Source organism: Papio anubis, chromosome 17 (assembly GCF_008728515.1).
Source record: "Papio anubis isolate 15944 chromosome 17, Panubis1.0, whole genome shotgun sequence".
NCBI classification, from domain to species: Eukaryota; Metazoa; Chordata; class Mammalia; order Primates; family Cercopithecidae; genus Papio; species Papio anubis.
The window spans coordinates 21,297,055-21,314,510 of NC_044992.1; the positions used below are offsets into that span (position 1 = coordinate 21,297,055).

At 46.6% G+C, this 17,456-nt stretch overlaps 2 protein-coding genes across 5 annotated transcripts; one reads left to right on the forward strand and one right to left on the reverse strand.

Annotated features, from left to right (window-relative positions):
• Positions 1-483: 483 nt before the first annotated feature.
• Positions 484-9,564, forward strand: TMEM97 (transmembrane protein 97). 2 transcript variants are annotated; one of them, XM_003912489.3, is made up of 3 exons: positions 484-748; positions 6,849-6,993; positions 7,880-9,564. In XM_003912489.3, exons 1-3 carry the CDS (start codon positions 512-514, stop codon positions 8,137-8,139), a joined length of 642 nt encoding a protein of 213 aa, XP_003912538.1. In that variant the 5' UTR covers positions 484-511; the 3' UTR covers positions 8,140-9,564. The 2 variants fall into 2 exon arrangements, with proteins under 2 accessions (XP_003912538.1, XP_009188198.2); XM_009189934.4 differs by having other exon boundaries at positions 492-748; positions 6,854-6,993; positions 7,880-9,561.
• Positions 9,565-9,664: 100 nt separating this feature from the next.
• On the reverse strand, positions 9,665-17,423 carry IFT20 (intraflagellar transport 20). 3 transcript variants are annotated; one of them, XM_003912488.3, is made up of 6 exons: positions 17,279-17,408; positions 13,762-13,797; positions 13,475-13,603; positions 12,051-12,136; positions 10,498-10,601; positions 9,665-10,061 (listed from the first exon to the last, which is right to left on the reverse strand). In XM_003912488.3, exons 3-6 carry the CDS (start codon positions 13,599-13,601, stop codon positions 9,980-9,982), a joined length of 399 nt encoding a protein of 132 aa, XP_003912537.1. In that variant the 5' UTR covers positions 13,602-13,603; positions 13,762-13,797; positions 17,279-17,408; the 3' UTR covers positions 9,665-9,979. The 3 variants fall into 3 exon arrangements, with proteins under 3 accessions (XP_003912537.1, XP_003912536.1, XP_003912535.1); XM_003912486.3 differs by having other exon boundaries at positions 9,667-10,061; positions 13,762-13,997; positions 17,279-17,423; XM_003912487.3 differs by lacking the exon at positions 13,762-13,797 and having other exon boundaries at positions 17,279-17,423.
• Between the last annotated feature and the right edge of the window lie 33 nt (positions 17,424-17,456).

Here is a 17,456-nt window from a genome sequence, read left to right on the forward strand (position 1 = left end):
TCCATTTTACTGCCTCCTACGTCCCTCGAGTCCTCCCCTCTGCTTCTTTGTTCACCGCGGCCGGCTGCCTCCCCAGACCCGCAACCCCGGCTGGGCCGGGAACCTGCGCCGCGGCGCTCGTGCCCCGCTCTGCGACCCCTGCTCCGCGACGCCCGCACTGCACGGGGGCACCGCGGCCCAGAACAGGCGCTGGTCACTAGTACACGAACAGAGCGAGCGAACGGAGCCATGATGGAAGGGAGCACCGCCGGCAGCCGCCAGGAGACCAGGATACCACCGGGCCAGCACGGAAACGTAGGGCCGGCCCTTGCATCCACGATCTGCACTGAGTAGCCGCGCGCCGAAAGACGTGACTAAGCCACGCCCACGCGGCGCGCCCGGTGGCCAATGGAAACGGCTTACGAGACGCCTTCTCCACGCGCTATACTTATACGGACCAATGGATGCGCCCTGCTGGGAATACCGCCCTCTGTCCGCGAGCCTCCTCTTCTCGCCAGCCAATGGGAGCGGCATGCATAGCCCTCGAGGGGGCGGGGCGGCGACCGAGGCGAGTGGGTCCGGGAAGGCGCGCGGACTTGGCACCTCTTCTCACGTCGGCCGGTCCAGGCCCAACCGACGGACGATGGGGGTTCCGGCAACCAGGCGCTGCGTGGAGTGGCTGCTGGGCCTCTACTTTCTCAGCCATATCCCCATCACCCTGTTCATGGACCTGCAGGCGGTGCTGCCGCGCGAGCTTTACCCAGTCGAGGTGAGGGGCGCCCGTCTTATCCCGGCCCGCCGAGGCTTTGCCGCGCGCTGCGTCCACAGGGCCTTCACCTCCTCCGCGCTCGCGCACCCTGGGTTCCAGTTCTGCCGCCTCCCTCGGGTCCTGCCGCCTCCCTCGGGTCCTGCCCATGCCTCCCCAGCTCCTAACCCTAAAAACTTTAGCTCTGTGTTTTCCTCGGGCTTTGTCTCTATCCCAGACCCTTCTCCCAAGCGGCAGGGGCGAACGCTTTGTTTCCTTTAAAGTCACTTTTTCCCTGGGTTTAAGGTTTCCCGCGATTCCACCTCTGGCCGGTTGTCAGTGTCTGAGGGAAGTAGTCTGGATGAAGTGGTGTCTAAAGCCACATGTTAGGTTTGCTTTAATCTTTTTTTTTTTTTTTTTTTTTTTTGGAAGGGCTTTAAAATACCAGTCTGATCCCAGAGAAAAAGTCCAAGTAGAAACAGACCTGTCTGAAGGTTTAGGACCTTGGTTGGTGCAGCTGGGGCGTTCACAGATCGTCACTGCTTCAAGGTCAGGTTCCAGCAACTTCCAGAGCTCGAGAGTAAATTGCCATCTTTTCAGATTGGCTCTTCAATATTGGGTTCGAGTAACAATGATCTCCCGGGTAAAAACAAGGTGAAAATCCCGATTTCGTGGTTGTTGGAGAGCATTCTTTTAACCCCAAACTCTGCTTTATTGCTTTGTTTTTTTCTTCCAAGCTACAGTTTTAGTTTCCCGGTTCGTTGGGTTTTTTTCTCGTATCTGGACCCTGTGACCTTCTTCCGTGGATTCCTGTCCTCAGTTCTGTTTCTGCAACTTATCTAGAACTGTAGGCAGGACTGACTTGTCTACCTGAAGGTTTTATTTTGCCTCTGTTTCTCCTTAAATGCTTTTTCTCTGCCGAGGAAAGGTTCATTACCTGAGGGTCATGAGCTCCCAAAAATGGGTGCAAAATGTGTATGCCTTTGTTTCCTGGAAGGAGAATATAGCTCCCATCGACTTTTCAAGGGACCTAACTCTCCCAAAAAGGCCATGGTTCAAGAATGTTCCACCACTCCCATAAGTCACTCTTTTGTTTCCTTCTAGAACCAAACAACGGGAAGACCTCTGGCCTCCTTTTGCGTGGGAAAAGCGTAGGTAGTATGAGGCAAGGTGCGGTCTGGGGACTTGGTTCTTCCAAGACCTGGTGGTGACTTGGGCGGGTCAGGGCTCTGTATCCTCAGCTGTTGAGAGAGTTGAGTTAAATTATAAGCTCAAACGTATACAGGGTGGGTTCGTTTTCATATTGCTGTTGTTGTTACCACAAATACAGTGATTTAACAGATTTATTTGTTTACAGTTCTGGAGGCCAGAAGTTCACAATGAAATCTTACAGTGCTCAAATCAAGGCAGGGCTCACTCCTGAGGGCTCCAGGGGAGAATTTGGTTCTTGCCTCTTCCATTTGCTGGTGGCTGCCAATGTTCCTTGGCTTGTGTTCACATCACTTCAATCTCTGCTTCAGGTCATCACATTGCCACCCTTTCTGTAGTCAGAGCTCCCTCTGCTTCGCTTTTATAAAGACACTTGTCATACATTCAGGGCGCACCAGATAACCCAGAAAATCTCCCATCTCAAAATCCTTATTTTACATCTGCAAAGTCCCTTTTGCCAAATAAAGTAACAGTCACAGGTTCCAGGGATTAGGATGTGTTTATCTTTGGGGGTCACTATTCAGCCTACTACAGGGCCAGATAGTACAGACTCTTCCTGAAAACCGAAGAGCTCATCGCAGCTCTGCAGTAACCATTAATTGCCTTAAAGAAAGGAAAATCTACTACAGTGTTGGCCTATCTGTGGTTTTTGAAACCTGTATGACCAGCAATACTCAGGCAGGCTGCCTGTTTACAATCTCTGGTGTTATAGGACCTTTTAATACTTCGTAATTAGCCTGCTACTTCATGTAGCCATTCCAGACATCACAGCTGTTGGTTTCTTTATCCTTCCTGGATGTGCCATTCCCACAAGCCCATCTTGCTCACCCCTAACAAAATACACTTAAAAGGTGCTCAGCATCATATCATAAAGATCCCATTTAAATGTTTAAATTTGATAAAATTTCCTCAGTCTTTTTTTTAAGAAACAGGGTCCTTTGTCACCCAGGCTTGCAGTGTTATGATGCAGTCATGGCTTACCACAGCCTTGAACTCCTGAGCATAAGAGATCCTCCCACCTGTCTCCTGAGTAGCTAGGACCATAGGTGCACACCTGGCTAACTTTTTATTTTTTGTAGAGATGATGTCTTACTATGTTACCCAGGCTGGTCTTCTGGGCTCAGGCCATCCTCCTGCCCCAGCCTCCCAAAGTGCTGAGATTACAGGCGTGACCGACCATTCCCAGCATCAGCTTTATTTTTTTAATCCTGACTTACTGCAGAAGGCCCAAGGGTCAGTGCAGGCAGCATCTGGCCAGAACCTGTGTGTGAGATGTGATGTTAGGCATTAGCACAGGGGCATCCTGGTTGTGTGTTGTATGTGTGTGTGTGATGATGTTTGAAGGCATTAGCACGGGGGCATCCTAGCATGGAAGGTCTGTGCCTCCATTCTTGTTGCTTTGGTGTAGGAAATGCTGATTTTGTTACTTCTCTATGGGGCAAATAATAATAAAAGCCTTGAATTATTCTCACATTCTCTTTGAAAAATGCCAAAATTTAACGTCTGTTGTTTTCTTCCCAAAATAGAAGGAATTTTTCCTAGAGCTAAAAGCCTGTAGGAGATCACCTAGTGGTTGGGCTGAAATTTGCAAAATAAATTTTTTTTCTTGGATTGCACCAAATCACTGCTTGGAAAAACTCTTATTTTTTAAAATTTTTCTTTTTTTTTTTCTGAGACAGTCTCTGTCGCCCAGGCTGGAATGCAGTGGTGCGATCTCAGCTCACTGCAACCTCTGCTTCTCGGGTTCAAGCAATTCTCCTTCCTCAGCCTCCCGAGTAGCTGGGATTACATGTGCATGCCACCACGCCCGGCTAATTTTCATATTTTTTTTAGAGACAGCATTTCACCATGTTGGCCAGGCTGGTCTCAAACTCCTGACCTCAGGCGATCTGCCTGCCTCGGCCTCCCAAAGTGCTGGGATTACAGGTGTGAGCCACCGTGCCCGGCCTGGGAAAACTCTTATTTTATTATGAAACAGTAAGAATTTAGTTTGGATACGAAAATGGAAAGGAGAGGATGGGAAGCGTTTTGTAGTATCATTTGCAGCTGGATAACATTGCTTCTGGTAAAAATAAGGAAAAACAAGTGAGCATCTGGCTCTGAAATCAGTCTGTATTCCCATTCTAACTTACAGAAGTACAAGATTGGTGAGTGGGAACCCCTGGTTTAGAGATCCATGTGTGCAGGCCAGGTGCATCTTTTAATGGATAACAAGAGTGAGTTGAGTCAAATGTGAGTCAGGTATAAATGTAAACAGTTTCATTACCTTTCTTGGGGAGGTCATAGCTAATAATTTTTAATGACCAGTTGTGAGCTGTGATTTTAATGGGATTAAACTTGAATATCTCCAAATATGTATTAATTACATTCAATTAAGTAATCATTATGTGCTAGCCATTATTTTAAAGACTACATATATTAAGTCACTATCTTACCAATAGTGAAGTAGGCACTATTATTGGCTCTGTTTTATTGATGGGGACACAAGTGTAGGGAGATTAAAGGCCTTGCCTAAAGCCAGGCACTCTGCCCCAGGTCCTACCCGCCTCACCTGTCTGCCAGGTGCCTGGGCTTTCTACTCTTCTACTCACAATTAGTCCCAGCCTCATTCTGGCATCAGGTGGCAGGTATATGACTGTGTAAGATGGTTGGTTACGATTATGATAATTCATTATTACGATATGTGGGTGATAAGGTTTTTTAAATTTCGCTGATCTCATCCTGTAGGCCTTAGAAATTAAAGTGCTATACGAGTCTGCCTCAATTTACGAAATAGTTGGATCAGAAAGGTTGTATGCAAATTGAATAGAAAATGAGGTTCAAATAGCCAGAATGCCTTTTTTTTTTTTTTTTTTTTTTTTTGAGATGGGGTCTCGCTCTGTCACCCAGGCTGGAGTGCAGTGTCTCTATCTCAGCTCACTGCAACCTCCCACCTCCTGGGTTCAAGCGATTCTCCTGCTTCAGCCTCCAGAGTAGCTGGGAATATAGGCGTGAGCCACCACACCCAGCTAATTTTTGTATTTTTAGTAGAGACGGGGTTTCACCATATTGGCCAGGCTGGTCTCCAACTCCTGACCTCAGGTGATCCACCTGCCTTGACCTCCCAAAGTGCTGGGACTATAGGCATGAGCCACCGGGCCTGACCCAGAATGCCTCTTACATTTTGCAGTCAGGCCGGGTGCAGTGACTCACACCTGTAATCGCAGTACTTTGGGAGGCTGAAGCAAGAGGATCGCTTGAGCCCAGGAGTTCAAAACCAGCCTGGGCAATGTGGCAAAACCCCATCTCTACAGAAAATTAGCTGAGTTTGGTGGTGCATACCTGTAGTCCCAGCTACTGGGGAAGCTGAGGTGAGAGAATCATCTGAGCCCAGGATGTTGAGGCTGCAGTGGGCCGAGATCAAATCACCATACTCCACCAGCCTGGGCAACAGAGACTGTCTCAAAAATAATAATTTTACAGTCAATCTTTTAAAGCAGGTAGTTTCATCCAGTATTTTTAAAAATCTAAAAAGCAAAAAAGGGATCTTAAGAAAACATCTAGTCCAAGTTGCTTATTTTATAGATGAGGAAATAGAACCCTGGAGAGGGACAGTGACTTAGCCTTTGTGTTTCCTATCAATTCAATCCTATTCAAACCACATTCCCATCCAGAAAAGTGCTTATGAATTTCAGTTTCAAATTAAGTACAAATTTGGAGATCCTTTGGTCAATAAATTGGTTATCTAGCCAGAGCCTTTCTGAAATCAAAAATATGCTAACAGGATATTTGTTTCTGGATGTTTGCTTAAAGTGCTCTTGCAGCAGAGGGGCTTCTATTTCACAATAGTGAGCCTTTATCTTTTGATTAAAAATTAACAGGAAAAATATTCTTGGATTTTCCATTGTAAGATAAATTCTTACCCTGGAGTTGCCTTTATTAATCATAATATCAAGACTGATTTGTCTTTGAAGGCCTGTGTGTCAGGACAATGCCACATCTAGGAGGTAAAATGTGATGTTACAGACGTTTAGTAGTCCACATAGAGCCAAGAGCACTAGGCTTTGGGCTCCTATAAAAGCCCAAGATGGGCAGCCTTAAACTCTGCTTCTTTTCTCTGTCTGTTGCCAGGTCAGCATGGATCCACATCCTTTTTATTTGACAGGGTAATTAGAAGCGTGGGGCCCAAGCTAGAACTGAGACGCTAAAGCCCCGCATAACCAAGAAGCTACTAGGTAGTTTGTAGTTTGGGGCAGAGTTTGTTCTTCCACTAAAATTCTGTCTCCTAAAAACCAAAAATTAGAATTAGGCGAGTTAAGCATGATAAGGAACTTGTTTGCCATATTGGAATTAAAGTGTCCAAAATTACATCGCAACAGAGGTTAGATTTACTTCCCCTTTCACTCCCACCCCCCCCCCCAGAAAAGAAGAGGGAAATTCATTTCTGCATTTGAGGGAATCTGGCCTTTGGAGCTTGGTGTGTAGTTGCCATTGCAAACGGGAAAGTGTCAGGATGGTTTTCACGTTTGTTTTTTTAAACAAATAATGATATTGTTGGCAGAAATGTCACATTTGTTCATTCAGCGAACACCCTGAGTGCCTCCTAAGTGCCAGATACTTATTGTTGCTCCTGACAGTGGCCAACACATCTGGATGTGTTATCTTGGAATTATGAACAGATGCTGGGTAGCACAAAGAAGGGGCTGGAAGAGTTAAGAAAACTTCACAGAGAAGGGAACATTTGAGTTAGGGATAGTAAGTTTTTATTAAGTGACCATCTAGGCTGTGTCACAAAAGCCAGCTGGACATGCCATCTGCTGCTGGGGTTGGGGGTGCTAATTAATGACAGGCTCCTCCAGTGTATTTTCAAATGAGCTAGAACCGAGCCTGTTGAGGCCAGGTGGCTGTAATTCATCATGATCATTTTCTTTTTCAGTTTAGAAACCTGCTGAAGTGGTATGCTAAGGAGTTCAAAGACCCGCTGCTGCAGGAGCCCCCAGCCTGGTTTAAGTCCTTTCTGTTTTGCGAGCTTGTGTTTCAGCTGCCTTTCTTTCCCATTGCAACGTATGCCTTCCTCAAAGGTTGGTAAATGGTGGGAAAATCCCATTTTTACCCAGAAATCAGGTCCCAGAAATCTTTTGGGGAAGTATCTCCAAAGGGAAGGGGATGGTCCCCATAGTTTGTGGGAGGATGCCATAGGATCTGGGGGAAATAACCAGGGTAAATCTTGTAAAGGGACATTAGTGTGGCTCAGGTTCATGTCTGTGGTCAGTGGGGCTGCACGGCTGCCTCAGTCTAGAAATCCCTTGCATACACATGAAACCTGAGACCACTTAAACGATGAGCTTGTTCCCTTTTGTTTTGTTCCCCAACAGAATTAATTTCTCTTTTTGTTGGCTTTTATTTCTCTGTGTTGGATAGTATCATAATGACTTATAAGCTGTAGCATCAGGCTAATCCCTAACGTGCTTCTCATTTTAAAATTATTCTTAGTGTTCTCATAATCAATGCTTTTTTAAAAAGGTGACCACACACGTGTACTTGATAACGAAGCTAGAACCGCTGAAAATGCTTGTTTCCCATTGGCATCCCCTGGGGTCACTGAATCTGCCTCCTGATCCTCTCACCTATATATAATTACTGAACAAACAGATGCCATGGGGCAGGGATTTCCCTCCCCTTGGATTTTATCCCACACAGGTTTTAACAGGTAATGGCAGTTTTATTGCCCTAGAGTTTTGCTGAGTTATGTTCTGAGTTATATTCTTGGTTCTTCGGCGAGCTGTCAGTGAGCTGTCACATAAATCTGCATGTTGGGCAGTGTGGCACATCCAGGTTTCCAGTTCTGAGTTTCCACTGGGAGAAGGGAGTAGAAGAAAGCAGGCAGGCAGAGACAGTGGGAAGGTCATGGACACCTTTGAGTCATGAACAGACCTAACCATTTTTCTTTTCCCCTGACTACCTCAGGAAGCTGCAAGTGGATTCGAACTCCTGCAATCATCTACTCCGTTCACACCATGACGACCTTAATTCCAATACTCTCCACATTTCTGTTTGAGGATTTCTCCAAAGCCAGTGGTTTCAAGGGGCAAAGACCTGAGACTTTGCATGAACGGTTAACGCTTATATCTGTCTATGCCCCCTACTTACTCATCCCGTTCATACTTTTAATTTTCATGTTGCGGAGCCCCTACTACAAGTATGAGGAGAAAAGAAAAAAAAAATGAAGGAAACAACCACTGGCTCAGGGTAGAGATGCCTACAGGGTGGTTGCTTGTTGGATACAATACAAGGAACACTGCTCAGAATCCACATCTTCAGCAGCATTTGAACCACTGGCAGCAATGCACAAGAGCAAGATGGTGTCAGGAACCACATCAAACCCTCACCTTTTTTTTTTTAAAAAAAAAGACAGTCTCACTCTGTTGCCCAGGCTGGAGTAAAGGGCAGTGGCATGATCTCAGCTCACTGCAACCTCTGCCTCCTGGGCTCAAGCTATCTTCCTCAGCCTCCCAAGTAGCTGGAACTGCAGGCGTATACCAACACGTATGGCTTTTTTTTTTTTTTTTTTTTTTTTTGTGGAGACGGGGTTTTGCCATGTTGCCCAGGTTGGTCTCGAACACCTAGGCTCAAGTGATCGGCCCACCTCAGTCTCCCTAAGTGCTGGGATTACAGACGTCAACCACTGGGCCCAGCCCAAACCTTCACCTTCTAAGGGCACTGGGATGAACAGACCGATCAGCTTGAGAGTGGGCAAAGGGGTGTGGGCTAGGTTATAAGGAAGTAGTACCAAATACCTGTGTGCCTGAGTTCCACCGCAAGATTACTAAAAGCAGGACCAGACCAGAAACTGCTAAAGAACATGGCCTGTTTGACATGTTCATGAGTCACCTGACCTACAGCATATATGCTTATTATGACTAAACCCTCCACACCTGATTCTCAAGAGTGTTATCACCTGTCAGCAAAATGAACAGTATATTTTGGGCCATTTTAAATTAAAGTGAAATTTTGCCTCTTTAATGTTAATTCAAAACTATATCAATGTTTTCTTGTCCCCACCTCTAACCCAAGGAAAAAAGAAAAAATACTATGCAAAGAAGTTTAAACTTAGTTTTCCTTAAGGGTCAGCCCAACAATGACTTTCAGTCAGAAATGGATTAAACTGGAAAATGTTTTTGTTGCTGTTGTAAACAGATCATCCTGGAAGGTTTTTGTTTGTTTGTTTGTTTTTAAGTTAGTTTATTCTATTTCTAAATCTTAGTCACATTTCTAGAAGCCACCTGACACAGGTTCCTGTATCTGAAGTCTAGCATCTCAAGGCTGATCTGGAAGTGTGCTAGTATGCTTCCTAGTGGATAACTTAATCCTTTAATACACTTCAGTGGTTCCCATCTTGTTCTCAGAAGGGAAGGTGGCTACAGCCAGGCATAACATCCACTGTGTGCATAGAGGGTCCTTCACGTTGATGCTTGGCATTCCATCAGCTTTCTCTAAGTCTCTGCTCAAGTCCAACCTTAAAATGATGTTAGACAACAGGTCCCAGTCAGTTCCCTCTATTTCCACCCATTTTGCTCACAAGCCATATTGGTCTGATTAGTGGTACTGTCTGACTCACATGTGTGATCCAAATAAAGGTAGCTGCTGACTACTGCCTGGTTTGTTTTGTGGACGGGGGATAGAGAATCCAGGGTTCTCTCACAAGGGGTTAAACATATTTCAAGGGCAACAGGAAAAAAAGGTACATCAAGCCATTTGAAAACAAAAATGTATTCTTCCAAAGCTTTGTGAATTTACAAAAAAAGGATGAAAGTTTACAAACTGCTTAGTTCCAATTAAGCATAAGAAGTGAGAACATACACTGTAGGGCCACCAGCAGCAGCTGTGCACTGATGTTTAAAACTGGCTCCCCCAGACTTGTAGTGCTGTCTTCAGGGGGCTGCGTTCCTTACACGCCACCTCTTGTGACAGGTCATTGGTCAAGCCGCTGGAATGCTACAGAGGTTTTTTTGGTTTTGAGGGGCTTTTTTTGTTTTGCCTTCCTACTATAAAAGTGAAATTTTCAGTTCATTTCTGAAAAATAAATTGGTCAATAAATTCATTTTGTTCTGCTTCTACTTTACACAAAGCTTCATATTCAACCCGATACCTGAAAAACAAAATTGTTAGAGGCCCTAAAAAAAAGATGAAGTAAACCACAGACTTAATTCTTCTAGAGAAGGATATAGAGGTTTAAATGATTTCAAGAAATGGTGTGAGTTCAGAATGAAGAAAGAAAGAGGCAAAGCCCTACCCAGAGCCACCCATGAGAAATCTCCAGCCCTAGGAAAGTCTTCTTTCAGAAAGCCAGCCAATTTCGTAGACCCTTTCATGCTCAAACTACTAGAGGTGGTTTGATATTAAGTTTTCTATTTCCTTCCCATCAAATGTAATTTTATTTTTAAAAATCTTCAAATCAGGATGACAAGTGAGATGCTATTCCTGGGAAAACAGTGATGAAGAGTAAGGACAAGAAGTGATCACTCCAGAAGGAAGAGTGGAAATTCAGCTGTGTAAAGAACTTGCTTTACATCATGACTTCTTACCTTTCTAGCTGCATTTTCTTTTCTGCTATTAGTGCTTGAAGTTGCTGCTGTTGAGCTTCTCTCTGCTTTGCTATAGATTTGAGCAAGTTCCGAGCACCGATGGCCTACAGTATTGCCAGAGAAGGCCATGGCTTCATTAAAACCATCTACAGCATCAAGTCCTCAAAGTGGGGAGGGGTCATCTGGGAGCTATGTCAGTCTCCAGAGAGGAAAAGAGAGTGGAGCCCCAAAGCTTTTAGGTTAAGTCAGAAGGATTAACCTACTGATCACAAAGTGCCTCAAGAACTTGACGGCAGCTTTGAGACAGGTCTAGGAGTATTCCTAGAGCCAGGGACACAGACACAATAGCACATTTGGTGGTGCCATTCAGCCTTGTGCCCTTCACCAATCATACTATGTACGCCTTCATTTCTTCATTTATAAAATAAGGATAAAACCATCTACATCAGTGCTGATATGAAGATGAAAGAAGGCCAGGTGTGGTGGCTCACGCCTGCAATCCCAGCACTTTGGGAGGCCAAGGTGGGCAGATCACTTGAGGTCAGGAGTTTGCCTGACCAACATGGTGAAACCCTGTCTTTACTAAAAATACAAAAAAAAAAATGGCTGGGTGCAGTCGCTCACACCTTAATCCCAGCATTTTGGGAGGCTGAGGCAGGTGGATCACCTAAGGTTGGGAGTTCGAGACCAGCCTGACCAACATGGAGAAACCCTGTCTCTACTAAAAATACAAAATTAGCCAGGCGTGGTGGCGCGTGCCTGTAATCCTAGCTACCCGGGAGGCTAAGGCAGGAGAATCACTTGAACCCTGGAGGCGGAGGTTGCAGTGAGCCAAGATCGCACCCCTGCACTCCAGCCTGGGCAACGAGAGAAAACTCCATCTCAAAAAAAAAATATACAAAAAAGTAATCTGGGTGTGTTGGTGCACACCTGTAGTCCCAGCTACTTGGGAGGCTGAGGTGGGAGAATCTCTTGAACCTGAGAGGGGGGGGTGGCAGGGAGCGAAAATTGCGCCCCTCCCCCCCAGCCGGGGGGCTGTCTCTCCAAAAAAAAAAAAAAAAAAGATTAAAGGAAATAAAGACTGGCATAAGTTCAGTAGGTTAAGTGGACTAGAAGTTATTAAAATCTTTTTTTTTTTTTTTTTTTTTGAGACGGAGTCTCGCTCTGTCGCCCAGGCTGGAGTGCAGTGGCCGGATCTCAGCTCACTGCAAGCTCCGCCTCCCAGGTTTATGCCATTCTCCTGCCTCAGCCTCCCGAGTAGCTGGGACTACAGGCGCCTGCCACCTCGCCCGGCTAGTTTTTTGTATTTTTTAGTAGAGACGGGGTTTCACCATGTTAGCCAGGATGGTCTCAATCTCCTGACCTCGTGATCCGCCCGTCTCGGCCTCCCAAAGTGCTGGGATTACAGGCTTGAGCCACCGCGCCTGGCTTTAAAATCTTAAATGAAAACTCACCCACCCACCTCTCTAAACAAATCAAGAGGGAAGAAAGATGAGAAGGTAGTAAACTAGGGTCCCAGGCCAAGACGTAGGCAGAAGACATGCTGATCTTACCTTCATCTTTTCATTTTCTGCTTCTTTTGCAAGTTGATCAACAAGCTCAATTAAACCACCAACTATTTTCTGAAACTGGCCAATTTCTTTCAGAAAAAGAACAAAAAATAAAATATTTCCTCAGTCTCATCACTGCCCTTCGGTAGAGTGCTGAGGCAGTGCGAGGGCAGAGCTGACTGCCCCTTCTAATTTGTGTCAAAATAGTTTGGTGCGAGCCAGGCATGGTGGCGAGCACCTGTAGTCCCAGCTACTCAGGAGGCTGAGGTGGGAGGATCACTTGAACCCAGGAGTTAGAGGATGTGTGATCATGCCTGTGAACTGCCACTGCATTCCAGCCTGGGGAACATAGCGAGACCCTGTCACTTAAACACTTTGGTGCCTATTGGCCTGTCTCCTACCCTTGGTCTGAACCTAGAGAAGGGTGGCCAGCTGGACCAGGACATACCCGGACCTTGTGTCCCCACTGAGCCAACCAGCTGCTATGATCTCAGGCTATGAAAGCACTAGGCCCTTGCTGGGCTCATCCTCCAGACAGACCCCAACCCTGCTTCCCCAGGAATGACAGGAAGCACTGTTGTTCACAAAAGGGCAGCCTCAGGACACAAGTGCTGCCTCTGGACTAGCTACGGGTATGACACCAGATTTCAATTAACAGTGGGGATGGGGGCTTCCCACTTGTAACCACAGAAAATAGAGAGCTCACAGCATTAAGTGCCTAATCTCCTGCTCACTTTCTCCAATGTCCTGGATGTGACGGAAACACAACTTACTGAGGGAAAACTAAGGCCCAGAGAGGTGTGTGCATGGCACATCAATCACAGAAGGTTAGTGACAGAACCCAAGCTACCTTTCACTAATCAAGCTCTCTCCACAACCTAGGAAGCCCCCAGAAAGCTCAGAAATCCCTTGCTCTAGCTAGATCGGGCTCTGTACTGAATGCATTGGGCTTACTTGGCTGCTGGGACAGGAGGCTTCCTGAAGATTTCTAGCCAAAAGATGACTTCAGTAAGTCTGCTGAGCTGCTTCTAGAAACTTCACTTATCACTTCTAACTCCAAATAACAGAGAACCTGCCACTAAGAAGACTTCCTCTGAAGAAATCAAATCAGGAGTACATAATTCTATTTCTCACCCCCAAGCCATGGTTATGTTCCCAGAGAGTTTAAGGTTTCTAAGAGCAAGAAATGAAAGATGGCATCTCTAAAAACACCCTCCCCATCCCAGTGTTTGGTTTGACTGGTGCTCTGTTGGGGACACATGAGAGCACGAGGGCAGGCAGAGAAGGGTGGCACATGGGAACTCACAGATGCCAGATTCGACCTCCAGGGAGCCAGCAGCTCCACTGTGGCAGGGCCAAGATGAGCCTGGGGTACAGTTGGAATGGCAGCTCAAAGCTGAGTGACACGGTATCTCCCCAATACTCACTGTCCACAAAGTCTTTGCACTCTTCCTTCAGCTCTATGGTCTGCTGGGTAACCTCTGGGTCCAACACCCGCAGCTTGTTCAGTTCATCAAAGTGCAGCCCTGCTTCACCCAGGATGTCCTTGGCCATGGCTGCAAAGAAACCAGCCCAATTCCTCATCACTTCCTAGCCACCCAATGAAATGCCTGCTGCCAAGCCAGCCCTGTTCCTGCCCTTGGACACCAATGCCAAAAACCCAGATGTTCCAAAGGCTCCCCATTCCCTCTGCCACCACCTCTCTGAGCCTCACCTGTTTCCCATCCAGACTTCCTAGAGGAGTTCTGCTCTGAAGGAGTGACAGTGGCAGTCAGGAGGAGGTGTGTCATAGGAGCAAGGGTCAGGAAAGAATAAAGTCCGCTTGCTTGTCATAGGCATCGTTCATTCAACACACATTTCTTGAGTGCCTACTACATGCCAACACTGCTAGATGCTGGGGGTACAAAGATGAATGCAACACGGTGCCCGCCCTGAAGACACATAGTTCAGCTGGAGGAAGACAGACACGGAAACTGAAAAATCACACTGTGTTAAATGCTTGTTTAGAAATATCAGTAAAGAGCCAGAGGAGGACAGAGCCGTTAAAGAAGGAGTGACATCTGAACTAAGTTGTGAGCCATAAGTCTATTTACTTTATATATCACCAGTTATGTACCCAAAAGCACATGAGAAGGCTTCTCAAATACACATACTGGAACAACACAAAAACCAAATAAAAGAAATCTGGGTGAATTAAAAATTATGGTTAAAAAATACAAAGTCAGGAGTAAGAATATTACTCAAAATGTATGCTTGCCTGAATTGGGAATCAAAGTTGGGTTATTCTCTTTCTAGCAGAAAACACAAAAAGGAATGAAGTATCAGCAAGAACATATCAAGGCAGCAGGCCAGGGATAGGTATTCCAAGCAGAGTAAACAGCATGGACAAAGGCCTGAAGTCACTGAAAGGACCTACCCCGCCTAACGATGAAAGGAAAAAGGATGGTGCTGAAAAGGTGAGCTGGAGCCAGACCAGGAAGACCCGTATGCCAAGCTAAGGAGTTACGATTTTTTCTGTAGGCAACAGAGAACTAACAAAGATTTCTTCTCCCTTTCCAAGCCACCTTGCATTTCTGTTCCAAAGGATGCCTCAATTCTGGGAAGGAAATACTGAAAACTCACCCTCGTTCTGGCTCAAACACACACACACGCGCGCGCACACACACACACACACACACACAAAATTAAAAATAGACATCATATGACCTGTTTAAAAAGGGAGGCAATGCTAGTTACATCTAGCAATTAGCTGCTATGCCAATTCTAAAACCCAGGTGCTCCAAAGTCTACCATCACTTGGACCTGCACCAGCCCCTTCCCTCTACCCCCACTGCCCCCAGCCTCAGCTGTTTCCCTCGTGGCTTCCTTAGAGAAGTCCTGTTCTCAATGGGGTGATTCTGGGGGTGGCTGTCTAGGGCAGGTGTGCCACAAGAGGAGCAATGGTTCGAAAATAATCAAGTCTCACTGTTTCCAGAACTTCTGGGTCTTTTGTTGTGGTTGTTGTTGTTGTCGTTGTTGTTTTGAGAAGGAGTCTTACTCCACTGTCCAGGCTAGAGTGTAGTGGCATGATCTCTGCTCACTACAACCTCCACCTCCTGGGTTCAAGCAATTCTCCTGCCTCAGCCTCCTGAGTAGCTGGGATTATAGGCGCCTGACACCTTGCCCAGCTAATTTTTGTATTTTTAGTAGAGACGGGGTTTCACCATGTTGGCCATGGCTGGTCTTAAACTCCTGACCTCGTGATCCACCCACCTCAGCCTCCCAAAGTGCTGGGATTACAGGCATGAGCCACCGCACCCGGCCAGAACTTCTGGTTTTTAAGAGGACCAGAAATCCAATATCTCAATGTTGGTATGTAATTCAAAACTTTTAAGTAAGGGGGAAAACCCACATCCAACACTGCATGGGCCAACTAATACGTGTCTATGAGCTGTCTGTAGATGACTTTAGCCTTTGGCCTCACTGGAATCCACTGATGTAAGTGAGCTAGCATCATCCTTTTGAAGCACTGTGTTCATCTGTAGCTTCCTTAAAATAGGGCTTTTTAAAAAGATCTGGCCAGTGCAGTAGCTCATGCCTATAATCCCAGCACTTTGGGAGGCTGAGGTGGGAGGATCACTTGGGCATAGGAGTTCGAAACCTATGGCAATGTGGCAAAATACTGTCTCTACAAAAAATTTTTAAGATAGCCAGGGCTGGTGACATGCGCCTGTAATCCCAGCTACCTGGGAAGGTGAGCTGGGAAGATCGCTTGAGCCCAGGAGGTGGAGGCTGCAGTAAGCTGTGTTCACACCACTGTACTCCAGCCTGGGCAACAGAGTGAGACCCTGTCTCAAAAAAAAAAAAAAAAAAAAAAAAGTCTTTCGCAGCTACAGGTCATTAATCTGACCAGCTGCTCCAGAAAGATTCGAGCAACATGAGGGAGCAAATATCTGCTTCAACTTCCACTCCCTTCCCTGAGAGCACGCATTTATTCAGAAACATCCACTGAGTCCCTGCTCTGGGGACAGACTAGTGAAAACAATGCCTCTGGACAGATGGTAAACAAATAATCACAAATCGTGGTATTAGTATAAGGAAAAGTACATGGTGCTATGTGAAGTGCGGCAGGACACAGTTCATGGCTGGCGGAATGGAGGGGAGTGCCTACAGAGGCCTTCTGAAAAAATGACACTTAAACAGACCTAAAGACTGTCCAAAAGTTTGTCAAGTGAAAGGGAAGCAAGGCATTGCAGGCAGAAGGAAACACATACGTGAAGATCCTGAGGCAACAGGAAATTTGATGCATTCCGAGAACTGAGACTGAGCAAGAGAAGGGAACAGAATGAGGCTAGACAGGGAGGCAACAGCTGGATCACGGAAGGCTCTCAAAGACACAGTAGTGAGCTTGGATTTTATCAGAAAGGTAATGGGCAGCCAGAGAGTTCTCAGCAAACCAACAAAATCAGACTTAGATCATTCTTGCTTAGCCTGGAGAACGGATTGGAGGGAACAAGAAAGGGCAAGGCCCCAACTACCTTCTTGTTCACCACTCTAACCCTAGCACCTAGCATGGTGCCCACACATAACTGGCACTCAGTAAATGTTTGCGGAATGAATGACCGTGGAAACAGGAGACCATTACAGTAACCAAGGCTGGCAGCTGAAGACAAGTGTTCCGAGTTGAGATGTTTTGTAAGTCGAGGTGATTGGGGCTTAGTAATGGACTGACTGAATGTGGGGGTTTTGGGATAAGAGAAAAACAAGTCAGGCATGACTCCCATGAATCTGGCTTGGCCCACCTATCTGATTGGAGAGGCTGGCTTAAAGAGATAGGTAAGATGGAAGAAGGGGTGCAGGGAAAGAGTTCACAGATTCTCTACCAACTCCCATCACACGCGTGTCTGAGCATCTGAGCAACACCTGGCCCAAGAGCTGGGACTAAGCTCCCTGAGCATGACGCGGTGGCATAATTTGTGTGCCCAGGCTCTCCCAGATGCATGCGAGGCACTGCGAGCCGACTCTTTACTATGTAAATTCCCCGAATTTATCCGAGCCCCAGTTTCCTCGTAAGATCGTGGCAAGCATCAACGCGTCAAACTCCAGGCCTAACCTGGGTGTGAAAGCGCCCCCTGAGAGTGGGGCGGAATTCCCACGTCTCTCTCCGCCCGGGCTCTTTCCTCAGGACGCGGGCCTGTCAGGCTCCTCTCGCCCCTGGTCCGCCCGCATCCCCCGACCCGAGGTCAGCCTACCTGCCGGCCCCGCGGCGGCAGCGCGCTGCAGCCTAGGCTGATGTAGACAGGCAGCTTCTCCCGGGTCAGCAGCAGCCGGTACCCAGTCAGCCTGCCACGGCCGCTGCCACGGCTACAGAACCTGTTTACCCATGACGTCACTACCTTCCTGACCCCGGAAGCACTTACAGCCCCGAAT

Coding starts and splice junctions, on each gene's coding strand:
- TMEM97 (XM_009189934.4), top strand. CDS start 501: ATGGGAGCGGCATGCATAGCCCTCGAGGGGGCGGGGCGGCGACCGAGG. Junction 749..6,853: donor GCGAGCTTTACCCAGTCGAG/GTGAGGGGCGCC, acceptor TTTTCAGTTTAG/AAACCTGCTGAAGTGGTATG. Junction 6,994..7,879: donor AACGTATGCCTTCCTCAAAG/GTTGGTAAATGG, acceptor TGACTACCTCAG/GAAGCTGCAAGTGGATTCGA.
- IFT20 (XM_003912486.3), bottom strand. CDS start 13,837: ATGACACACCTCCTCCTGACTGCCACTGTCACTCCTTCAGAGCAGAAC. Junction 12,137..13,474: donor GTGCAAAGACTTTGTGGACA/GTGAGTATTGGG, acceptor TTTTTCTGAAAG/AAATTGGCCAGTTTCAGAAA. Junction 10,602..12,050: donor CAGAAAATGAAAAGATGAAG/GTAAGATCAGCA, acceptor GCAATACTGTAG/GCCATCGGTGCTCGGAACTT.